This window comes from Perca flavescens, chromosome 22, assembly GCF_004354835.1.
Source record: "Perca flavescens isolate YP-PL-M2 chromosome 22, PFLA_1.0, whole genome shotgun sequence".
NCBI classification, from domain to species: domain Eukaryota; kingdom Metazoa; phylum Chordata; class Actinopteri; order Perciformes; family Percidae; genus Perca; species Perca flavescens.
The window spans coordinates 6,741,386-6,760,296 of NC_041352.1; the positions used below are offsets into that span (position 1 = coordinate 6,741,386).

The 18,911-nt window shown below is 40.6% G+C and overlaps 1 protein-coding gene across 1 annotated transcript; it reads right to left on the reverse strand.

Moving 5' to 3' along the window:
• Nucleotides 1-877: 877 nt before the first annotated feature.
• cul2 (cullin 2) lies at nt 878-18,616 on the reverse strand. The gene is made up of 21 exons (XM_028569839.1): nt 18,510-18,616; nt 16,760-16,898; nt 16,279-16,381; nt 16,059-16,153; nt 13,057-13,162; nt 12,728-12,810; nt 12,343-12,439; nt 11,945-12,055; nt 10,183-10,345; nt 9,432-9,556; nt 8,650-8,757; nt 7,602-7,661; nt 7,372-7,500; nt 7,158-7,244; nt 6,886-7,038; nt 6,639-6,716; nt 6,468-6,534; nt 5,254-5,456; nt 3,172-3,273; nt 2,946-3,062; nt 878-1,683 (listed from the first exon to the last, which is right to left on the reverse strand). The coding sequence occupies exons 2-21, from the start codon at nt 16,876-16,878 to the stop codon at nt 1,552-1,554; spliced, it is 2,238 nt and encodes a 745-aa protein (XP_028425640.1). The 5' UTR covers nt 16,879-16,898; nt 18,510-18,616; the 3' UTR covers nt 878-1,551.
• Between the last annotated feature and the right edge of the window lie 295 nt (nt 18,617-18,911).

Here is an 18,911-nt window from a genome sequence, read left to right on the forward strand (position 1 = left end):
AACGCGCATGTGCGCATGACGCAGTTTTCTTTTTTTTTTAAGTTGCCATTCACACGAATACATTGGACGGGGCAGTTAGCTGAGCATCTCAAGTTGAAATGTATACTTTACTATTCACTTTCCTATATTTAGTATTTACTATTATTTGAGTCAATGCTTTATGTCCTCGAAGAGACGGATGCTGGGAAAGGTTTTTACACTATTAATTCATCCATATTACAAATAATGACGGCTGAATTCCATTTCGGTGCTTCAGTTACAGAATCCCGGTATTATGCATGCTGGCTATCACTGTCACACTGTCATGAATCACAGGGGAATTTCACTAGAACTGCGCCATTGGTAATATTAATAGTAAGGCCGGTGCTTTTCCTACTATAATGAGTCAAAATGTCTGATGAGAAATGTGAAAGTCTGGGGGCCAATCCAGCCGGTTCTGTTAAGTTACAGTTGTTCACTAGTTTCTAATAAACTGATAAACATGTTCTCATTTTACTGCTGGAGATTCCTGAACGAACTGCTTTGCCGTGTTGATGTCATGATGACATGACTTGAGTTCCAGTTTTCAATAGTCCCACAGAAAATGCATAACATAGCCATTGTTTGTAGCTTCAATGTGCTCCTTTGTTCCCGTTCTCAGTTTTCAGCAAACGCATCAGAGCCTCAGTGTTGCTCCCATCTCCTCCCCCTGTCAGGGCTGTGAAGTGAAGCAAATTCCTTTCTAACTTTTGATCAATCAAATGATAAAAAAAAATACTTATGCCTTTGTTTTGGTAAATTGGTGTTATGGCACCCAGCTGTAACTAATGCAAAAACACAGCCCGAAATGACTGCCTGTATGGAGACACTCGACAAATGTTTACATAAAACCTTTCAGTGTTTTTATTTATTTATTTGACAAGCAGCAGGATCATGTTTGTCACCTCATTTTTTCTTAACATTTGAAAGTAGATACAATAGTCAGTATACCAGTTTTATTACAATATTTTTTCCTAACTTCGGTACATTTAACAAAGAAAGAAAAATAAACACACAACTGCAAACGTGAGAAAAAAAAGCATGTTTTTTTTTTTTTTTTAATGTGTAGCCACCAATGTGTCATTGATGTCACAACGTACTCTTCCCCCGGCTTTCTTTTTTTTTTTTTCCTTTATTTTCGGTCGAACAGTATGTTTATCGGCTCTTTCCTCTCCAACAGCGATAGGCATTTTCTTTTTGTCGTTTTGACGCACAGGTGCGTGGCACTGGTGATGTTGTAAACAGCTTAAAATCAGAAGATGGGTGGGGATCGGGAGGAGGGTCTTGTGGGTGGTGGGGGGTTAGCTGTCTGTCTGATGTGACACGATGACCTTTCTTGTTTTCAAAAGATGGGAGGCACCAGTCCTGCTTTTTAGTCACCGCACAGAATCACAGCAGACAGCGACAGTCCAAAACCTAAATGAATGAATGAGTCTGTTTTTGTCATGTATTTCATGTTTTAAACCTGCATCTGCCGGTCAGTCACACAGGCCAGTGTTTGTGTGGAAGCGCTCCGTGGCTCGGCTCCTCCGCCTATGCCACGTAGCTGTACTCGTCTGCCGAGGTCTGGCTGCGCTCAATGTACTGCTTGTCGATGAGCACCTCGATGCACTTCTTGATCATGCTGATACTTGGGTTGAACCTGGCTTTGGACTGATTGATGACCTGCACACAGGGACGTTTAGAATAGAAATGATTCAACAGTTCATCTGATGTTACAAACAGGGATGCACGAATGCTGACACAGACTTACTGCCTCTGAAACTTCAATGTTTTAAATATTTTATTTAGACTACCAGCATTGTTTAGATAAAAAAAACAAAATTATATATATATATATATATATATAATGATCCTTTTGTGTGTATATTAGGGCTGCAACGGTTTGTGTGCTCGCGCCAATCCGTTCATGGTAGTGGGAGTGAGGGTTTGGTGACCACAGACGCATGCAGAATACGCAGTATTGTAGATTGATGGAACCAAAGTCCACAACCGCGAGTTACACCCGGAAACTTTTAGCCGTACACCGTTAGCACCAGGTGCTGGTGTTAGCACCAGGTGCTGGTGTTGGCACCACAAGCGGATTGGCTCGCGAGGTAGTCAAACTGTGGTGAGCGCAAATGAAAAAAGCCGGAGCAGGAAGACCCACCCGCGGGTTCCCGGTCAGCTACAACAGCAACGAGAGAGAGAGAGAGAGAGAGAGAGACGGGCTTTAGACGCAAAAGCTAAACGGTATAAAACAATTACTGCAGTGATTGGCGTCTACATTGGCATATCGCCAAGGTGGAACTATTTGTAACACTCCTAATGCACACATTTTTAATTTTTTTATTACTCTATTATGTACTTTTTTTATTTCGTAAAATAAGAGACACTTTCCAGTTTTATAGCCTATTATGTCTGTTGATTCACTAATAATCTGTTGCCTTTTGGGAAAAGTGCTCAGTGTCTGATATGTTTGTTATTTTTATAATAAAACTATTTACTATTTAAGTTGCAAGTAGGCAAAATGCTGCCTCAGTCCATGGCAAGAGGATTTTGTCTTTGAAGCTTGCACTACTGTCTGTTCAAAATAAATGAAAAGAAAGGTATCCTTATGCATTTGGGTTGGTTTTTTTCCGCCGTCCAGAACCATGACTCCTAAACCGGGTTATGAACCGAACGGTGACTTCTCTGTACCGTTACAGCCCTAGTTTATATAGATATGTCCACACACGTGAGCTGTCGTACTGTACATGTGTATGTAAAATAAGTATATGAGATATGTGGGGATACATCTGGGGGCATGAATGTATATATACAAGTATATGTGTGTATACATGGACATCTACTGTATTTATTTTGTGAAATCTGTATGTTTTTTCTCATTCAGGCTTTGAAACTAAAATGCATATGTTCCTGAAAGCAAGGTAATGAATAAAACCCACCTCCTGGATGAGGGCGTTGTGTCGGAGCACCTTGCGTGCCTTCATGATTCTCACTATAGCAGCTTGTAAATACATTTTGCGGTCCTCGTCTACAGCGCTCCTCGTCTGCTCCATCTCCTAATGATCAGACAGGTATGGGACAAGGTAGATTTTAGATATCAACAGAGCTGGGTGACAGCAACGCTTGAGAACGTATTCAGAAGGATGGAGGACCCTTTTCTCTAACCTGTGGTGTGTCTTTCTGCATTGATGTCGTGATCTTGAACTTTGTCCTTTTACTGGTGAAACTCATATTTAATGAAAACGTCGACTCGGTTTCAATCTCCTCCTGTTGGCAGAGGGGAAGATATCCTGTATTCAAATAATCATCATGGCTTTCCACATGAACAAGGACTTGACAGTAGCCTGGTCCTACCAGACTCTGGTACATTTCATTTGTACAGAGAGTCTCATACGTGCAAACTCAGAAGGGCTGAAAAAGGTGACACATCATTCCATCAATCGTTTTTTGGAGCATCAGAGAGAAGCGCATTTAAGTAGGCATCTAAATAAGGCTCCGAAATCTGTGTTGCTATTCGGTCCGGTAGATAACGGTCGTTAAGGCAGTAATTTTCAACCACTGTGCTGCGGCACACTAGTGTGCCGTGAGAGATCGTCCTGTGTGCCGTGGGAAATTATCCGATTTTACTTAATTGGTCCAACAAATTTTTTTATTGAGTTACTGCAAATTATTTTCCAATGTTGCGCATCTGTGCCTCAATAGGATGACTGGCAGAGAAATTAAATACTATTCTGTGTCAGTAGGTGGCAGTATAGCGCAATAATGAAAAAATTATTTTTATTTATTTTATTATTCATCCAGTCGCACATGTGCTACCAGTAAATTCCCCCCCCTTTTTTTACACGTTAAACGTTGACATTTCGGTACCTGAGAGCACGTAAGCGCAAGCTTATCTGTCCTCTCTGAAACACAGAGACAGAGCAGAGCTCTGACACACACGCAGAGCTGCAGACGATGCAAACTACGTCGGCTCTGCAGTTTTGTGGAAGTCACAGTGTGTCACGGAAATGCCGATAAAGTGGTTTCAAGTGTGGTTACAGTTTTTCATAACTTCAAGCAGACAGCGTTTGCTGTGATATGATATTAATGGCGAGGCGAAAGCGGTCGCGTTGCTGTTGACGTTACACTTCCTCGGAGCTGAGCAGGCACAGCAGTGGTTTCTGTGCCCTGGTGACTGACTGATAGGCTGAGGTTGTAAGGCAAGGCAACTTTATTTCTGCAGCACCTTTTGGTTGTGCCCCTAAAATTTTCAGTTGGGGGCCACTGTGCTCCTAATGAAAAAAGTTAGTCTGGAGCCCTGCTGCCACCTTTAGCGCGCATCCCGCAGTGACAGGATGTAAGCAGTAGGGCCGAGATCATCGATGTAAGCCTGCAAAAGCGATGGATACATTTTAAAAAAGGAAAAATGCAGATTCTGATTATTAGGCTACAATGTGTCATTTCTGGTTGGTGATGTGCCGCGGGATTTTTTTTATGTAAAAAAAGGTTGAAAACCACTGCGTTAAGGCACCGGTGCTGTATTACCCCCCCAAAATAAAAACTCTTCGGATCTACATGATTCACGTGCATGACGTTTTCCCATTCAAAACGGCGATTTTCACCAAAAAGCAAAAACCAGGTATGGAGTCTGGCCACTCTCCATTGACAAGTGTTAACTTCCTCGAAGGCGGGTACTCTGTTAAAGTTTAAAACTACTGGATCTGCCCAGAGCCGCTCTGGATCTGCCAGAACCAATCGCTAAAGTTTGGTCGTGATGTCGCCTTAGCCAACTCCTTCACCACTAACTGAGCGAGCCGGAAAATCAAACTGTTCCCGAACCCCTGTGGGGAGGAGGGCTGCAACATCATGGCCACCAACACAACTCAGCAAAGATTGTTCTTGCTCAAGCTTTAACTTCTGGATATTCGGCAGCGTCGCCACAACGGACCGAATGGCTTCGCTCGCAACTTTCTCTGCCGCAATTACAGAACTACAACTCAAACTAGCGCACGACCTCAACGCCATCGTTCTCAGCCACTCCCTCTGTTCGCCGATCGGACCAGTAAAGATTTGGCCGTAGAAAACCCAAGGATATACCGCAAACCCAGACGACGTACTGAAGGGAAATGAAAACTGAGCGGAAGTACGTAGGAGGGCGGAGCCAGGCTAACTTGACACATGAACTTCCCAATCGGTACCCATTACCAAAGACAAAACAAGTTGTGGGAAGTGCTTCAGAGGACTCTTGTTGCACGCGAAAGCTCAGACCTTTTGCGAGTCGTGGTTGAGCATCTTGACGTCCAGCAGCGACTTGATGGTCTTCTGTAGCTCCTTCTCGTTCATCTGGGTGCCGTCCTGCAGCTCCTTGTAGGTCACCGTCTGGCTGTTGTTGAAGGCCAGCAGCACAGCCATCTGGTAGGTGGTCACCATGGCGACGTAAGGCTTGGACAGGTAGTTCATCTTCACCTCACCTGTTTGAGACAAGCAGACTCGGATGAATGGCGGTACATACGATTGAACTAACTACATTACTATTTAACCTGTTTTTGTGAATAGAACCGATTATATTATAGCTTTTCCTTAGACTTGCCTGGGTGTGATACTGTTGGAGTTTTTGTAATGGTTATTCTGATGCACCAAATCTAGGGATCTTCAGTAGGCTTGCTGCGGTAGTCGGTGTTACACGGTGTTAGATGGTGTTAGACGGTGTTAGGGAATACACTGATTACATTTCTTGCCCAACACCCCCACCGTCGTTTTGCGCATCAGTGCCCACGTGAAAGTGTCTGCAGTCACAGCCGTGGTGCATTTAAAAGGTGCACTATGAGTTCCTGCATGGTCACTTCTGTTGACGTTCCAATTAAATTCCAAACAAAACAGAGCAAGCTCGCCCCTCCCCCATGTTTCCGTAACCGCCATGACTAACTGACTAACTGTCACTAACCCCCACCCTCCCCCAACCATCTTGTCGGTGACTGGCTAGAACGTGGTTTGTTGTATTTTGGTGCACAGCCTGTGCCCCTAGTGTTTGTTTGACGTTTACGACCCCTGTGTTGTCTGACTTTTTCACAGTGCATTCAGGGGGGCAGGCAGCTAGCGGATCAAGGAGAGATGCCTACCATTTGAGACTAAAATGAAAACTCGCTGACCATGCAGGAACTCATAGTGCACCTTTAAGGTGTAATCGGTAACACAGGTAAACAGGTTTATTAACTGGTGGGAAAATGTCCTTACGGTGGCATCCCTAATCTTCAGTTGCAATCACACTTTCAGATATTGGCTCAAACCGATGCATTTCTACAATAAAATCTTGCATATTTGAAATAGTGTATGTGTGTATGTGTAGGACTCTGATGAAGATGTAACCTTACGTTAGTCACTGTTATGCACCTTAAAAAAATATAATATACATAAATTAAGAAGACATCTGTGTTGCACCGGCGATCTTTTTACTCTATAGTGTATGTGTGTGTTTGTGTTACCTGTGCAGAGATAGTGCAGCCAGGTCAACTTCCTGCCACTGAAGTGCTGATTATAGAACAACTCAAACTGTAAAAGGAGGGAAAGACAGAACGTATTTTTGCAATGTACTCCTTTCATAAGCATGAACCTATAACTAATATTTGTGCTGTGCTCCACAAGAGTAAACTCACCATCTGCACACTCTTCTCTAGTTCTTGAGGGATGGCGAATGTGGAGGAGGGAACGTGTGTGAGAGGCCAGGCTCCAGCCTGCAACCACACGGCATTTAGCACAACAATACACATTTGTACCGAAAACACAGGAACACAAAACTATGGTTGGCAGAATCGAACCTGTCTGATAACTACAGCACAATCTAATAATGCTCGTAATATTTGAATCCGCTTGTTGATGGTGTGCGAGGTATGTCCTCCTCACCTGTAATACATAGATCTGGAAGCTGATGCCCAGGTCCACCACCGTCTCCTGTGTCTTGATGAAATTGTTGAACTTGTTGTTGAGGTCGGCGCTCACGCTCATGTCTGTGTACATTCTGTGGAGTTTGCTTGTGAACTCGTAGCCACAAGCTTGCTGTAGAAATCAAAAAAGGACGAAGGGTTTTTGAGGGGTATGGAAAAAAAAAAAAGCAAGCAAAACTGACACTGGTTGTGTCAGACGTATCACATGTCTTAGTTCAAAATGTTTTTTACCTTTAGTTTGTTGATCATGGCTTCTTCTGAGTCCATCGACAAGGATAAACCATGTATTAACCGCTTTGCTAGCATTCTGGCATAAAACTGTGGAAAACAAAGAATAACAAGACCCTCCTACTCAAAGTGTGTACATTAGAATGTCACAAGATATTTTAGAGGAAGTTTGGTCCGTGTTTTTGTTATAATTCAGCATAAGAGGAATTCTGGTCACCTTTTGAAAGATGTCCTTGTCGTCTATGTACTTGAACACTGTGATGAAGCTCGTCAGCTTGTCCTCCACCTCATTCTCCGTCATTCCCTTTGCAGACTTTTTCAGCAGATTGTCACAGTATTTTGCCAGCTGCACAGAGACACCAGGAGGGACATGACCTGGTCAAGGCACTGTGTATAATACTAAGTGTGAGTGTGTGTGTGTGTTTGTGTGTGTGTTTGTGTGCTCACCAGTTCAGGGGCTTTACAGATGGACTTGGGCTCCCTGAAGTTCACCACAGACGTCAAAGCCTGAGATAGAGAAATCAAATAAACACATTCTTATGCACAACACATAAAGACAGCTTAACGCCCGATGTAGCAAGCTACTCCGGGGACCTGAGAATGCCGAACTTGCAGTAACGAGGTCTTGCCTGGGGGAGAGGCAGACACATGAAGGGTTACAAAATGTCGTGTTGGTTGCAATAGCATCCCTGCGCTCCGAGTTGTACACGATAAAAAAAACTGATAGCTGTGTGAGGTTGCTCTGATGGTTGAAATTGTCTCTCCAAACTCTATCTATCTCTGAGCTCCGATTGCTGTCTTTCGGTTTCCTTGCCTCTCCTATTTCTGCTGATGGTGTGTAATGACCAGCGCGTCTGACTGCTCGTTGTCATCATTGCTGCTGTTGTGTTCATTTGCGTATCGTCGGCCAGCTGATGACAGATCTGCTGATGGTCTTTTATTCGGGATCGATTCGTTGTTTCTCAATGATCGGCTCGACAGAGAGAGTTTGACTGGGCCATTGATGGTTGACGTGCTCTATCAATTATTCTTTGTGTGATGCTGTATAGTGAGTGGTGCATGGGTGACAGAGGTGAGCAACACATTCTCGCTTTGTTTACATATGAATGCACCGTGCGTCAGTTTCATGCTGTCTTTGCGTTTCAGGGCCGTAGACTAAAATTGTTATCAGAAAAAAATCTAAGAAATAATTTGTTATTGAGGAAAAAAAAAAAATCTAGACTAAAATGACGAGACTTTTAGTCGACTAAAACTTGACAAACAAAAAAACATATGAATGACTAAATATCACTAAAACTAACAAGGACATTAAAAATAGGTGACAAAATGAACACTAGTTATAGGTTTATCTGGACACCATGTATAATGAGGATCCAGCTCTTCCAAATAAAAGTATTTGAAACCGGACACGAGAACTTTTGAGTGTTAACAGTGTTGACTGTTATGAGTGTGTTGTTTAATGAGGCAGCAGCTATTAGAGCCTGGGGTTTATTACCTTATCGAGTGCACTCATGAAGTGTTGATCTCCATTTAGAACTGTGTTTATGAGCTGAACAAATTTACTGTGAACCTCCAGCACTGACTCCACAAAAAGGGTTGGCATCTAGAGAAGCCACAGGAGAGGGACAAAGTTGTGTTAAAAGTCTGATTACTTGAAGCCAAAGTAAACATACAAAAATGACAACAGTCAACACAATCAATTTCTGTGGATTTTAAAGCAATGGGACCATGCATGCAAAAGGTGATAATCATATGATAATATTGTTATTAGAGGTGTGAATCTTGATCACTGATCTCCCGATTCGATTACGATTATCGTGCCAGCGATTGAATTCGATTCGCTATCTCGATGCGTCAAATACATTTTTCTATTAAAGCCGTATAGAATATTTAATTTATAGCTTTTCAAGCTTCAAAAACAAAAAATTCTGCAGTGCTCCAATACTAAATAAATTAAGATACATAAAACTACAGCACTGAGCACATGGCACTTCCTGAATGTGCAAAACATAACAGAATATGTAAACAGAAATGTTTTTGGGCCAACATTAAATTGTAAACAGAAATAATCGATTATGGCCAAGCCAATAATCGATTATTTCGATTCGATGTATTGATTATTTGATTAATTTCAACACCTCAAATTGTTATTAACTAAAAAAACAACAACAATACTACTAACCAACACTGAACAAATATAAGGCCACCCACCCACACACACACACACCCACACCCCCCCACACAAACACACACAAACACAGCTGTAGTAATACTAACGTTTTCCTGAGAGAGGTTACTGGTGCCTCTGATGCCCTCGTTGTGGATATGGACCTGCAGCTCCTGGATCATGTGGGGCAGCCCGTTGGACACGGCTCGCAACAGGGTGTACATGTTGGCCATGTCTACACAAAACAACAACACAACACACACAGTTTGATCCCAATGCCACAACTCCATGTGTATACTGCTCGCTGGCATATATAATGCACATGTAAACCAAAGACATATTTCTGCCCAATTTGCACTCAAAAAAGTAGACAAAGTATTTTATATTCTAATCTATTTGCTTCATGCTAAATGGATGCATGCATTAGGACTAAGACTGCATAATATGAGGAAAATATGCGATAATGTAATAATCGCAATGACGATATTACTTGGAATAAATAAACAGATATTAAAGTGTACTCAGTTCTGCTGCGTTCAGTATTCTGCTAATATTAAACAAACTGCTTGTTGAATTGAAAACAAATGAAAGGAAATCATTTTCAACATTCTTTTATCGAACAAATCAAACATTGAATTAAATATAAAAGGCACCACTAAAGAAAGAACATTTTAAAGTGCAGTTTTCTACTGATAATTTCTTTTTTACCAACTCAAAAAAAATCTCAAGAGTGTCTTTCGCGATGTCCCAGCCTTCTGCGATGCGTTTATTGCGCCAGTTGATATCGTGATGATGATTTAAAAAGAAAGAGGATATATTGAGCAGCCCTGAATAGGACACAAAAGACTGTAGTGCACTGACCGTCTCTCTTCTCCTGCCGAATAATGCTCTGGCACTCCCCATGCAGGAACTGCAGATGATCTGCCACCATCCTCTGCTGGCATTCATGGATGACTTTGGCATAGGAGCTGGGGTGCAGGTACTTCCGACATCTCATCTCTTCATCTTTCAACCGCCCCAAAACCTGGAGGAAGAAAGAAAAGGGCTCAGGGGTCAGTTTGTCAAATCCAACAGAAATCCAACAAATAAGTCATTACAATGTATCTGCAGGTTTCAAAAAGACAAATATATGATTTTAATAAGACCATGTTTCAATATTTGTAATGCAACCTGTATATATGTGGGGTTAAATTGACTGTGACTAATAAAAGTGGTGGAACACAAGAAAACAGAACCGCCACTATTGCGAGATCCATTCAGTTCTTCTTGGTAACACAATTCTTTGGATTTGTACAATTTCCCCACAGCCGAGGGGAGTAGGAGTTGTTTTAGATGGGGTTTTGCTCTTCTTCTGGGAGTCTGATCACATTTGTTGATATTGCGATCAGTTTCTCAACTCCACAAAGCCTACCGTCACAGTTTTGGATCACAACTTAAAGAACCACAACATACTGCTATATTCAATTTTCAGCTTATTGACTGTAAATGATACTATATTATATATATATTTTTTTTTTTTTGGCATTGTAGGCCTATAATCGATAGGACAGCTTAGACATGAAGAGGGAGAGAAAGGGAGAGAGAGGGGGAATGACATACAGTAAAGGGCCGCAGGTCAGAATTGAACCTGCAGCCGCTGAGGCGAGGACTGAGCCTCTGTATATGGGGCCCACGCTCTACCAGGTAAGCTACCCAGGCGCCCTACTATATTATATTAAATAAAAAATAAAGTAAACAATTACTTATTAATAAAGTTACATCATCTTTATGATTTTTATTAGCAGTCAGTCAGAGAACATGTGGTAGATTTTCATAAATTTTTCTTAAAATTTGAATTTTGGCAAAATGTTGAAGTATTATTATCATAGTAAGACATTTGATATGATAAGCAAAAGATTTTGAAACAGTTTTACAATAATTAAAAAATGTTGACTCAATGTGCCTAATAGTGGAACATCAAGCAACCATCTAAATTTTTAAAAAAAACATGATTTTTTTCAAATGTTTTCACTTCTGATATAAACTGTTTCAGATTTAACGCTGCAATGAATGAATGATGAATTCTAAATAAACGCTATAAATATACGTTTTTCCATTCATGACCAAATTGCGAAACAGGAACCCAACTGCCTTATTGCTGCTATGCAACTACAGTATAATTTGCTTTACTTTCCAACCCTGCCTCCACTAAATACAGACATGTGTTAGAAACCTGTCAAAAACTGTATGGATCATATTGAAAGAAAGTCATTCTGTGGGGACAGGGCAGTTTATATTTTTTAGTCTCCATATAGTGTTGAGCATGCATACATAGCACACAACAGCACATAAGAATAAGGGGAACACACACACACACACACACGCACACGCACACGCACACGCACACACACACACACACACACACACACACACACACACACACACACACACACACACACACACACACACACACACACACACACACACACACACACACACACACACACACACACACACACAGTGTTAGTTATTTAATGCAACTCAAAACAAGGGTATGACAGTGTTATAGCAGCTCATAGGTTCACTTGGCGGCTTAAACATACACAGCATTCAGATACTTGCATTGTCTGTACATCAATCCTACCTTCTCCATATACTGTGAGCAGTTGGATTCTTGCAGTAGATTGGAGGCTTCCTGTTTGTAATACTCTCCCGTTTTTGTCAGAAATGGCCCTTCAAAGATTTCCTGATAAAACTGCAACACAAGAAGAGCACGTGGCCCACATAGGATTTCATATACATGGACATATACAGACCTTTATGAACAGCTACTGTACATAATGCACAACAATACACACAAAGTAAGTATGTATTGTGTAAATAGCAAATACATAAATAAAAGACATTAAGCAACAACAACAAAAAATTGCTTTGAATTTTGACCTTGTTGTTCCCATCATCTACAATAACTGAATAAATAGCCTAATATAAAAACACAATGCAAACACTTGTAATCATCTGGGTCATTCTTTGGTGTCTCACCTTTAGTGGAAACTTCTTCTTGTACTGTTCAACATGAACAAAGGAGTTGATGACCCCGTGGATTACCTTCTGGTTGGGGTTCTCGCCACAACGGTCACTGTAAGACACAAGGAAGCTAGTCTTAGGTCTAATGTTTGTATTGTTTTATTGAAATTATTAACATGGTGGGAAACACTGTTAAGTGAAGGTTAAGGTTAAGTGCAAAGCTGCAAACCAGGCATTGCAATAATGATAATTGTGTTCAATTAGAATACCAGGAATTAATATGCTATGCCTCCTCTCTCTACCATTTCAGAGCCAGAAATATTCATTTGAGAGAGAGAGAGAAAAAAAAGTGGATTTCAGAAAATCATTTCTTGTGGCTCAGCGTATGTGAAAAACATACTTTTTGATTTCATTCAGCAACATCCGGATCAGGACAGCCTGGAGGGGCTCGATCATTAGCTTCCGCCACATATCTAGCGCCAACTGCAAAGACAAATGACAAGACAGCATGTAACAACAGTGTGAACAGATCTGTGCGTTAGTCTTTGTATTTGGACGGTGTCAGGTGAAATCTCGACCTGGGTACTGGATTCCTAGAAGTGGAATCCCGCTAATCTCTAAACTGTGCTCTCCTTGCTTTTATCTAACAACCCCAGTGGGCGTGGAAGTGTCTACCTGCAGGACGTTTTTTTTTTTTTTTAATACCAGTGCGAGAAAGTCAGCCAGTACCTCTCCAATCTCCATGAGCGGCTCGTTCATGTCCACTCCCCCGTAGCCGTACTGTAGATCTGCTTCTGTTAGTTTGTTCTTCTTGATGAACTGAGTGTTTAGATACCTGAACAAAGTGGGGTAGGAAGTCAAGATGTTAAAACATAAATTGTATCAGGACTTTTAGGAGAGGTTATCTACTGTAATGTGTGTAGGAAAAATCCCACCGGCAAAAATAGCACAACACAGCGACAGTCTTTCTCACTTACTATCTTCTTTACCGTCTAGCTGGGCTACAGCGCACCGCAAGACAGAAATACCTGTTGCCTGAGGTTTGCACCACGCACCAGCAGGACTGGGTTTTTTGGCCACTGGGAAAGTGGTATAAGAGAATAAAAAGAATCACAGTGAACGCCCGCGGCGTGTCAGTACTGGGAGCTGATGCGAGAGCGGACGATGACGATGCTGGTGGACGGTGCACATCCAAAACAACTCAAAACTGCATTTTAAACAGCGAATCTTGGCAACATGTCAATCTGCCCTGCGGTGGTGCTCTCTCTTCTATATATTACAAATTACCAAAAATGCTGTAACGTTAGCTGCAATCTAGTGGCCATAGTTATGGACTATGTACCGAGTCGGTCCGACTATTATACACATAACCATGCTCTTCCCCCACGAACATATTTGAATAGTTCTTACTGAAGCTTCAAAGCCCCCAAAAAAAAGATATTCGGGTCAGCCCTAAAACACAGGTTCTTCCTATCTTTCTATCTAAAAGATTACTGTAAAAACATCTTATTATTATAGACCAACGGATCAAGATTATTCAGATAATATTAACAGAAACACCCCTTCCAAATCCTACATGAATCTGTTTATATGTATAATGTTTGATATACTAACCATGAATCAAATCATTTTAATTTATGTGAAAGGATTGAGGCACTAAAATCGCTGAGAATTGTATCACCCAAGTCTGCAGCCCGTCAGAGCATTTTAACACATTGTTTTGGTTTTACAGCCCACACTATTACTGTAGGTTGTGTCTCACTGCTCTCATTAACCCTCTGTAGGCAGCGGTTTCAGGCAAAAAAGCGGCGATAATCCCACGGTGCACTGCCTGCCCGGCACCGAACAGCAGACACAGACAGTAATCTTGTTGGCTGGTGAACACAGTTAACAGTCAAGGCAGCTAATAGAACATAGTTAATGCAGCTTTGACAAAACGTTGCGTTTCTGTTTTACTTTAAAACTTTTACATTACAACAAAACACACAGTAGTATCAAGATGAGGAAGACTCACTCTACGCTGCTGTCACTAATTCATATGAATAATACTCTGATGTTGAAATGCATACACTGGAATTGTGTCGTAACGCATCTCTGGTGTGTTTCAATATTTCTCGAAAGAAGCAAGGAGTAAGTTAGCAGCAGGACAGCTATCACACAGACTGAAAGACATACTGTATCAAGCTGATCTATGTTGCCTAATTCAGTCCACCTTAAATGATGTGTAGTTTTCACAGCTGTGCCGTCTGCCTCTATCAGCAGTATAGCAATCAAACTGAGCCTAATTTCTCTATCAACAATCAAGCAATCATAAAACACAAGCATAAAAGTGTTAAAGTGCTCATATTATGCTTTTTGGCCTTTATTGTGTTATACATCTTTTTTGTGCACGTTATAGGTTTACAAAGTAAAAAAGCCAAAAGTCCCTCCCAAAGGGACTTACCATCTCCAACAGAAAACACTGTTCACAAACTGCTCTACTCTAGTCCAGCCTTTACTTCAGAGACAAACGTGGGTCACTTTGTAACACACATTATAATGCTTGCCTAGCTGCTAGTGTGGCACGCCCTCATACTCTGCTTCTGACTGGCTAGTAGTCCTTAACTAGGTACTGTCAGGGCACGCCCTCATACTTTGCTTTTGACTAGCTAGCAGTACTTACTGCTCATGTGCGACTCCCAACAAAGGAACAGAAGTACGATGCCTCACTCTGTAGCTAAAACGGAACGCTCAACACACAGGGTGAAAATAGGAGCTGCAGCAATGTGCAGTACAACTAAAAATATGGTGTTTTCTGAAAATTAAACCATGTAAACCTATTCTGATACAACCTCTAAATACAATTATGAACATGAGCGTAATATGGGCACTTTAAAGGAATGCTAATATAACGACTAGTGTTAAGTAACACTAACCAAAAAACCTGGAGAGCAGAGTTGTGATTGAAGAGGTTTGGGACTGTCTGTTTTGATTCAGTTGGCACTTTAGTCCAACCACTATCCACTACAGGATGTGTTAGACAGGATACAAACATACACACATGTATATATTCACAGGACATCAGGAGAGGATTATAAGAGAACCTCTTCTATATTAAGAACTGAACACTACTATGTCACCACTAAAGCCAAGAGCCCCTCTCTCTCTCTCTCTCTCTCTCTCTCTCATAATAAATTACAAAGGCATAGGCACGGACAGTCTGGTGGGAAGTATACATAAAAATAGACCTGAAAGCTTTCCAAGGGAGTATTGATTTAGAATGGATCAGGACAAACCAAATGCACGTTGACACTTTACACTATGCTTTTCAAGGTAATGTTTTAAAGTGCACAAAAACTCCAGGCTAGCTTGTAAGAGAATTAGTAGACGCTGCATCTAAAGACTTTGGAGAATCAGGGCTGACAAAGACAGACACCTGCTTTGGCTCACAACTTCTGTTAAAAGTTGTACTTGAACACACCACACTGACAACAGCGAGCTGAATACAGACATGTCCTTCATTTGTCTCTTTGTGGAGAAAAAAACATTATAAAGAGACAAAAAAACAAACGAGCCATCGGTTTTAACATCACTGTGGATTTAAGTCTGATCATACTGTATACTACGAACTGAGAATATGTTGGATAAAAAGAAATAAACAGGCACCACAAAATGTTATATTAGGGACTCACTAATATAAAATACTATATCAGTCAAGTAAAAACAAAGAACATAAAAGGCAGCAATGTTACCTGTACAAGCAGTCCATGTAGTCAGCCCCTTTGCTGTACTCGTCCCAGTATCTGTGGTACATCACTAAAACCTTCTCCTCTGATTCCAGGACTTTCTAAAATACACACACAATCATGACATATGTTAGGGAAAGAAGCATAATACAGGAACAAAAGAAAATGCACTGTAAAGATGTTTTTTTTTTTTTGCCAGCCATTGGGAGTTTTTGTGACTGCTTACCTTGTACAACTGTCGAACATGATTCTCAAGAAACACCTTGGTCTCTGTGTATAATTTCTCACCCAAAGGCTCTGGGTATGCAACGCACAAGGCATAAATGTCACTGGTGTCGTAAATTTAGGATAAATAATGAGAACAAACATGATTCTACTATGTATAGATTTAAATATACAGTTACTAATGATGTAGAGTGTATGTAATAACAGATACAGCTTTTTCTATGTTCGTTAAGGATTCTCTGCAAATTAATTATAATGCTCAGCCTCTGCCTGAAGAAGCAGCTAATTTCACACTAACATTTAACATTGCAATGATAATCTATTACAACTTTATGAAAAACTGATAGTGGCTATCTGAATTAGTCATATTTGCTGGCACCTGCTTTATTGTACTGAGCAGCTGTGTTACTTCCTGCCCATAAACCCTGATCTAAAACTAACCAAAAGTTCATTTTAACATGGAGAAAGTTGGCATAGGATACGAGAACCGATCATTCCACGTGGCTCTCTCCACATAGTCGAGCATCACAACAGCCTTGATTGTCGTCAGTAGCTTGTTCCATGTCTCGTCAAAGTCCACCACCCGCGGCTTTAAGGACATTGTACAGTTTCTCTTTCAGCCTGACAGAGAGAGTAAAACCAGGAATACAGAAGTGAGTAAACTGATGATAAATTCCTTGACTTTTGGATTCAGTTTCATAATATTCAGGTATTACGTAGGCTAGAGCTGGGCAATATAACGATATTATATTGGTATCGTGATATGAGACTAGATATCGTCTTAGATTTTGGATATTGTAATATGGCATAAGTGTTGTCTTTTCCTGATTTTAAAGGCTGCATTACAGTAAAGTGATGTCATTTTCTGAACTTACCAGACTGTTGTAACTGTTCCATTACTTGCCTTTACCCACTTAGTCATTATATCCACATTACTGATGATTATTTATAAAAAATCTCATTGTGTAAATATGTTGTGAAAGCCCCACTAGTCAACACTACAATATTGTTGCGGTATCGATATCGAGGTATTTGGTCAAAAGTATCATGATATTTGATTTTCTCCATATCGCCAAGCCCTAATGTAGGCTAACCTCTTGGATTCAGTTTCTTAATAATCATGTTTTGTAACCATCCACCTTCCTTTCCTACAGTTTGGACTGTTTAAAGCAAACCAAATCTGTCCTACGTAAATGGATTACATTTTAGTAGTGAACCAGGATTAAGCAGCAGTAGCAACACAAGGTATCCTTAGCAAGGTGACAGAATAAACATAATGGTGAAAAACGTTTTCATGTCATTTTTATGAATCTCATGACACTAAATATATAGTAATTACAATATTAAGTCAACATTTGTTGTCATAATGTTCGAAAATAGCATTCATCATTAAAAGGATTTGAAAATAGCATTAATCAAGAGTAACTAACGTACAATACACAGATGCCAGGATATAGTGCAAAGTGAACATGTACATCAACTGAAATGAGTCTAATGATAAATAGCCTGCTTTACAACAGCTGCTCACATTACTATGGTAGCAACAGATGAGATCAACATAGTGCTCAAGTTCATGGAGGTAATGCTAACGCTCATCAACAGTGAACACATTGGGGTAAAATCCGAAATCAATACTATTGTAGCTGTGCAACTTAACGTCACCAGGCGAGACTGCTGCATATAATAATATAGAAAAGTGCTATCTCTGTGCCAGAAGAATCACACATTACCTGCAAGTATGAGAAACTAGGCCCTGTGTTGTTTCTCGTTATTCATACCAGTTGACTTCACGTCAGTGAAAACATTGCAACATCATCATGCAGTTTTTCTTGCTATCCAAATCACATATGCCGATGTCCGTATTTAAAAGGGGAATGTTAAAGTTACTAAATAAACAGCCTTCTTATAGTCGTGATAAAGGCAGCCAAGTTAAGGTTACTAGCTAGCTAGCGAAATGCCAATCCTAAAATAGGATGGCTAGCTAAAAGGATACCTAGCTTTTAGCTAGCATGCTACTCCTTCCTGCTCAAGTCCCAACTGTTTTGAGGCATCGGCTTGCACTTAGCTGTTAGTCAGCTAGCAGCAAGCTAACGATAGCTCAGCCATCGCTAGCAAATGGTCATCTTCTTTGCAATTTCCCCACATATGTACTGACAGCTCGGCAAAACATGGTGCCGTTGTAAAACAAAACAGGTTACTGAGGTCAAGCGTGGACTTTTGAATAGTACGTACCTCTGTTCAGTATTTATTTGTTATAAAACTCAAGTTTCTCCGCTGTCACAGGCTTGATTTGTCTCACTCACTACAGGTCTTCCCTACCTCTGGGATTATACCATTGGATTAGATGGGGGTGTATTTTGAACAAGCGTAAATTGATCGTAACGCTTTTTTTGTTTTTACCATGATAAAGTGTCTTTGAGTATTTTTCGATTTTAAAGAATGTATTATATACCTATACACACTGATAACAATAACATCAAACCCATCCACATGATCCTATATATCCTATGGTATCGCCTAAAACTACGGAAACCTCTTAGGAATTGAGTAACGTTATTACAAAAACCACAGTAATTGTGTAGGTTATAATGCATTTTAACCTCTGTTCCAAATAGAGAGGGTAAACATTTTTAC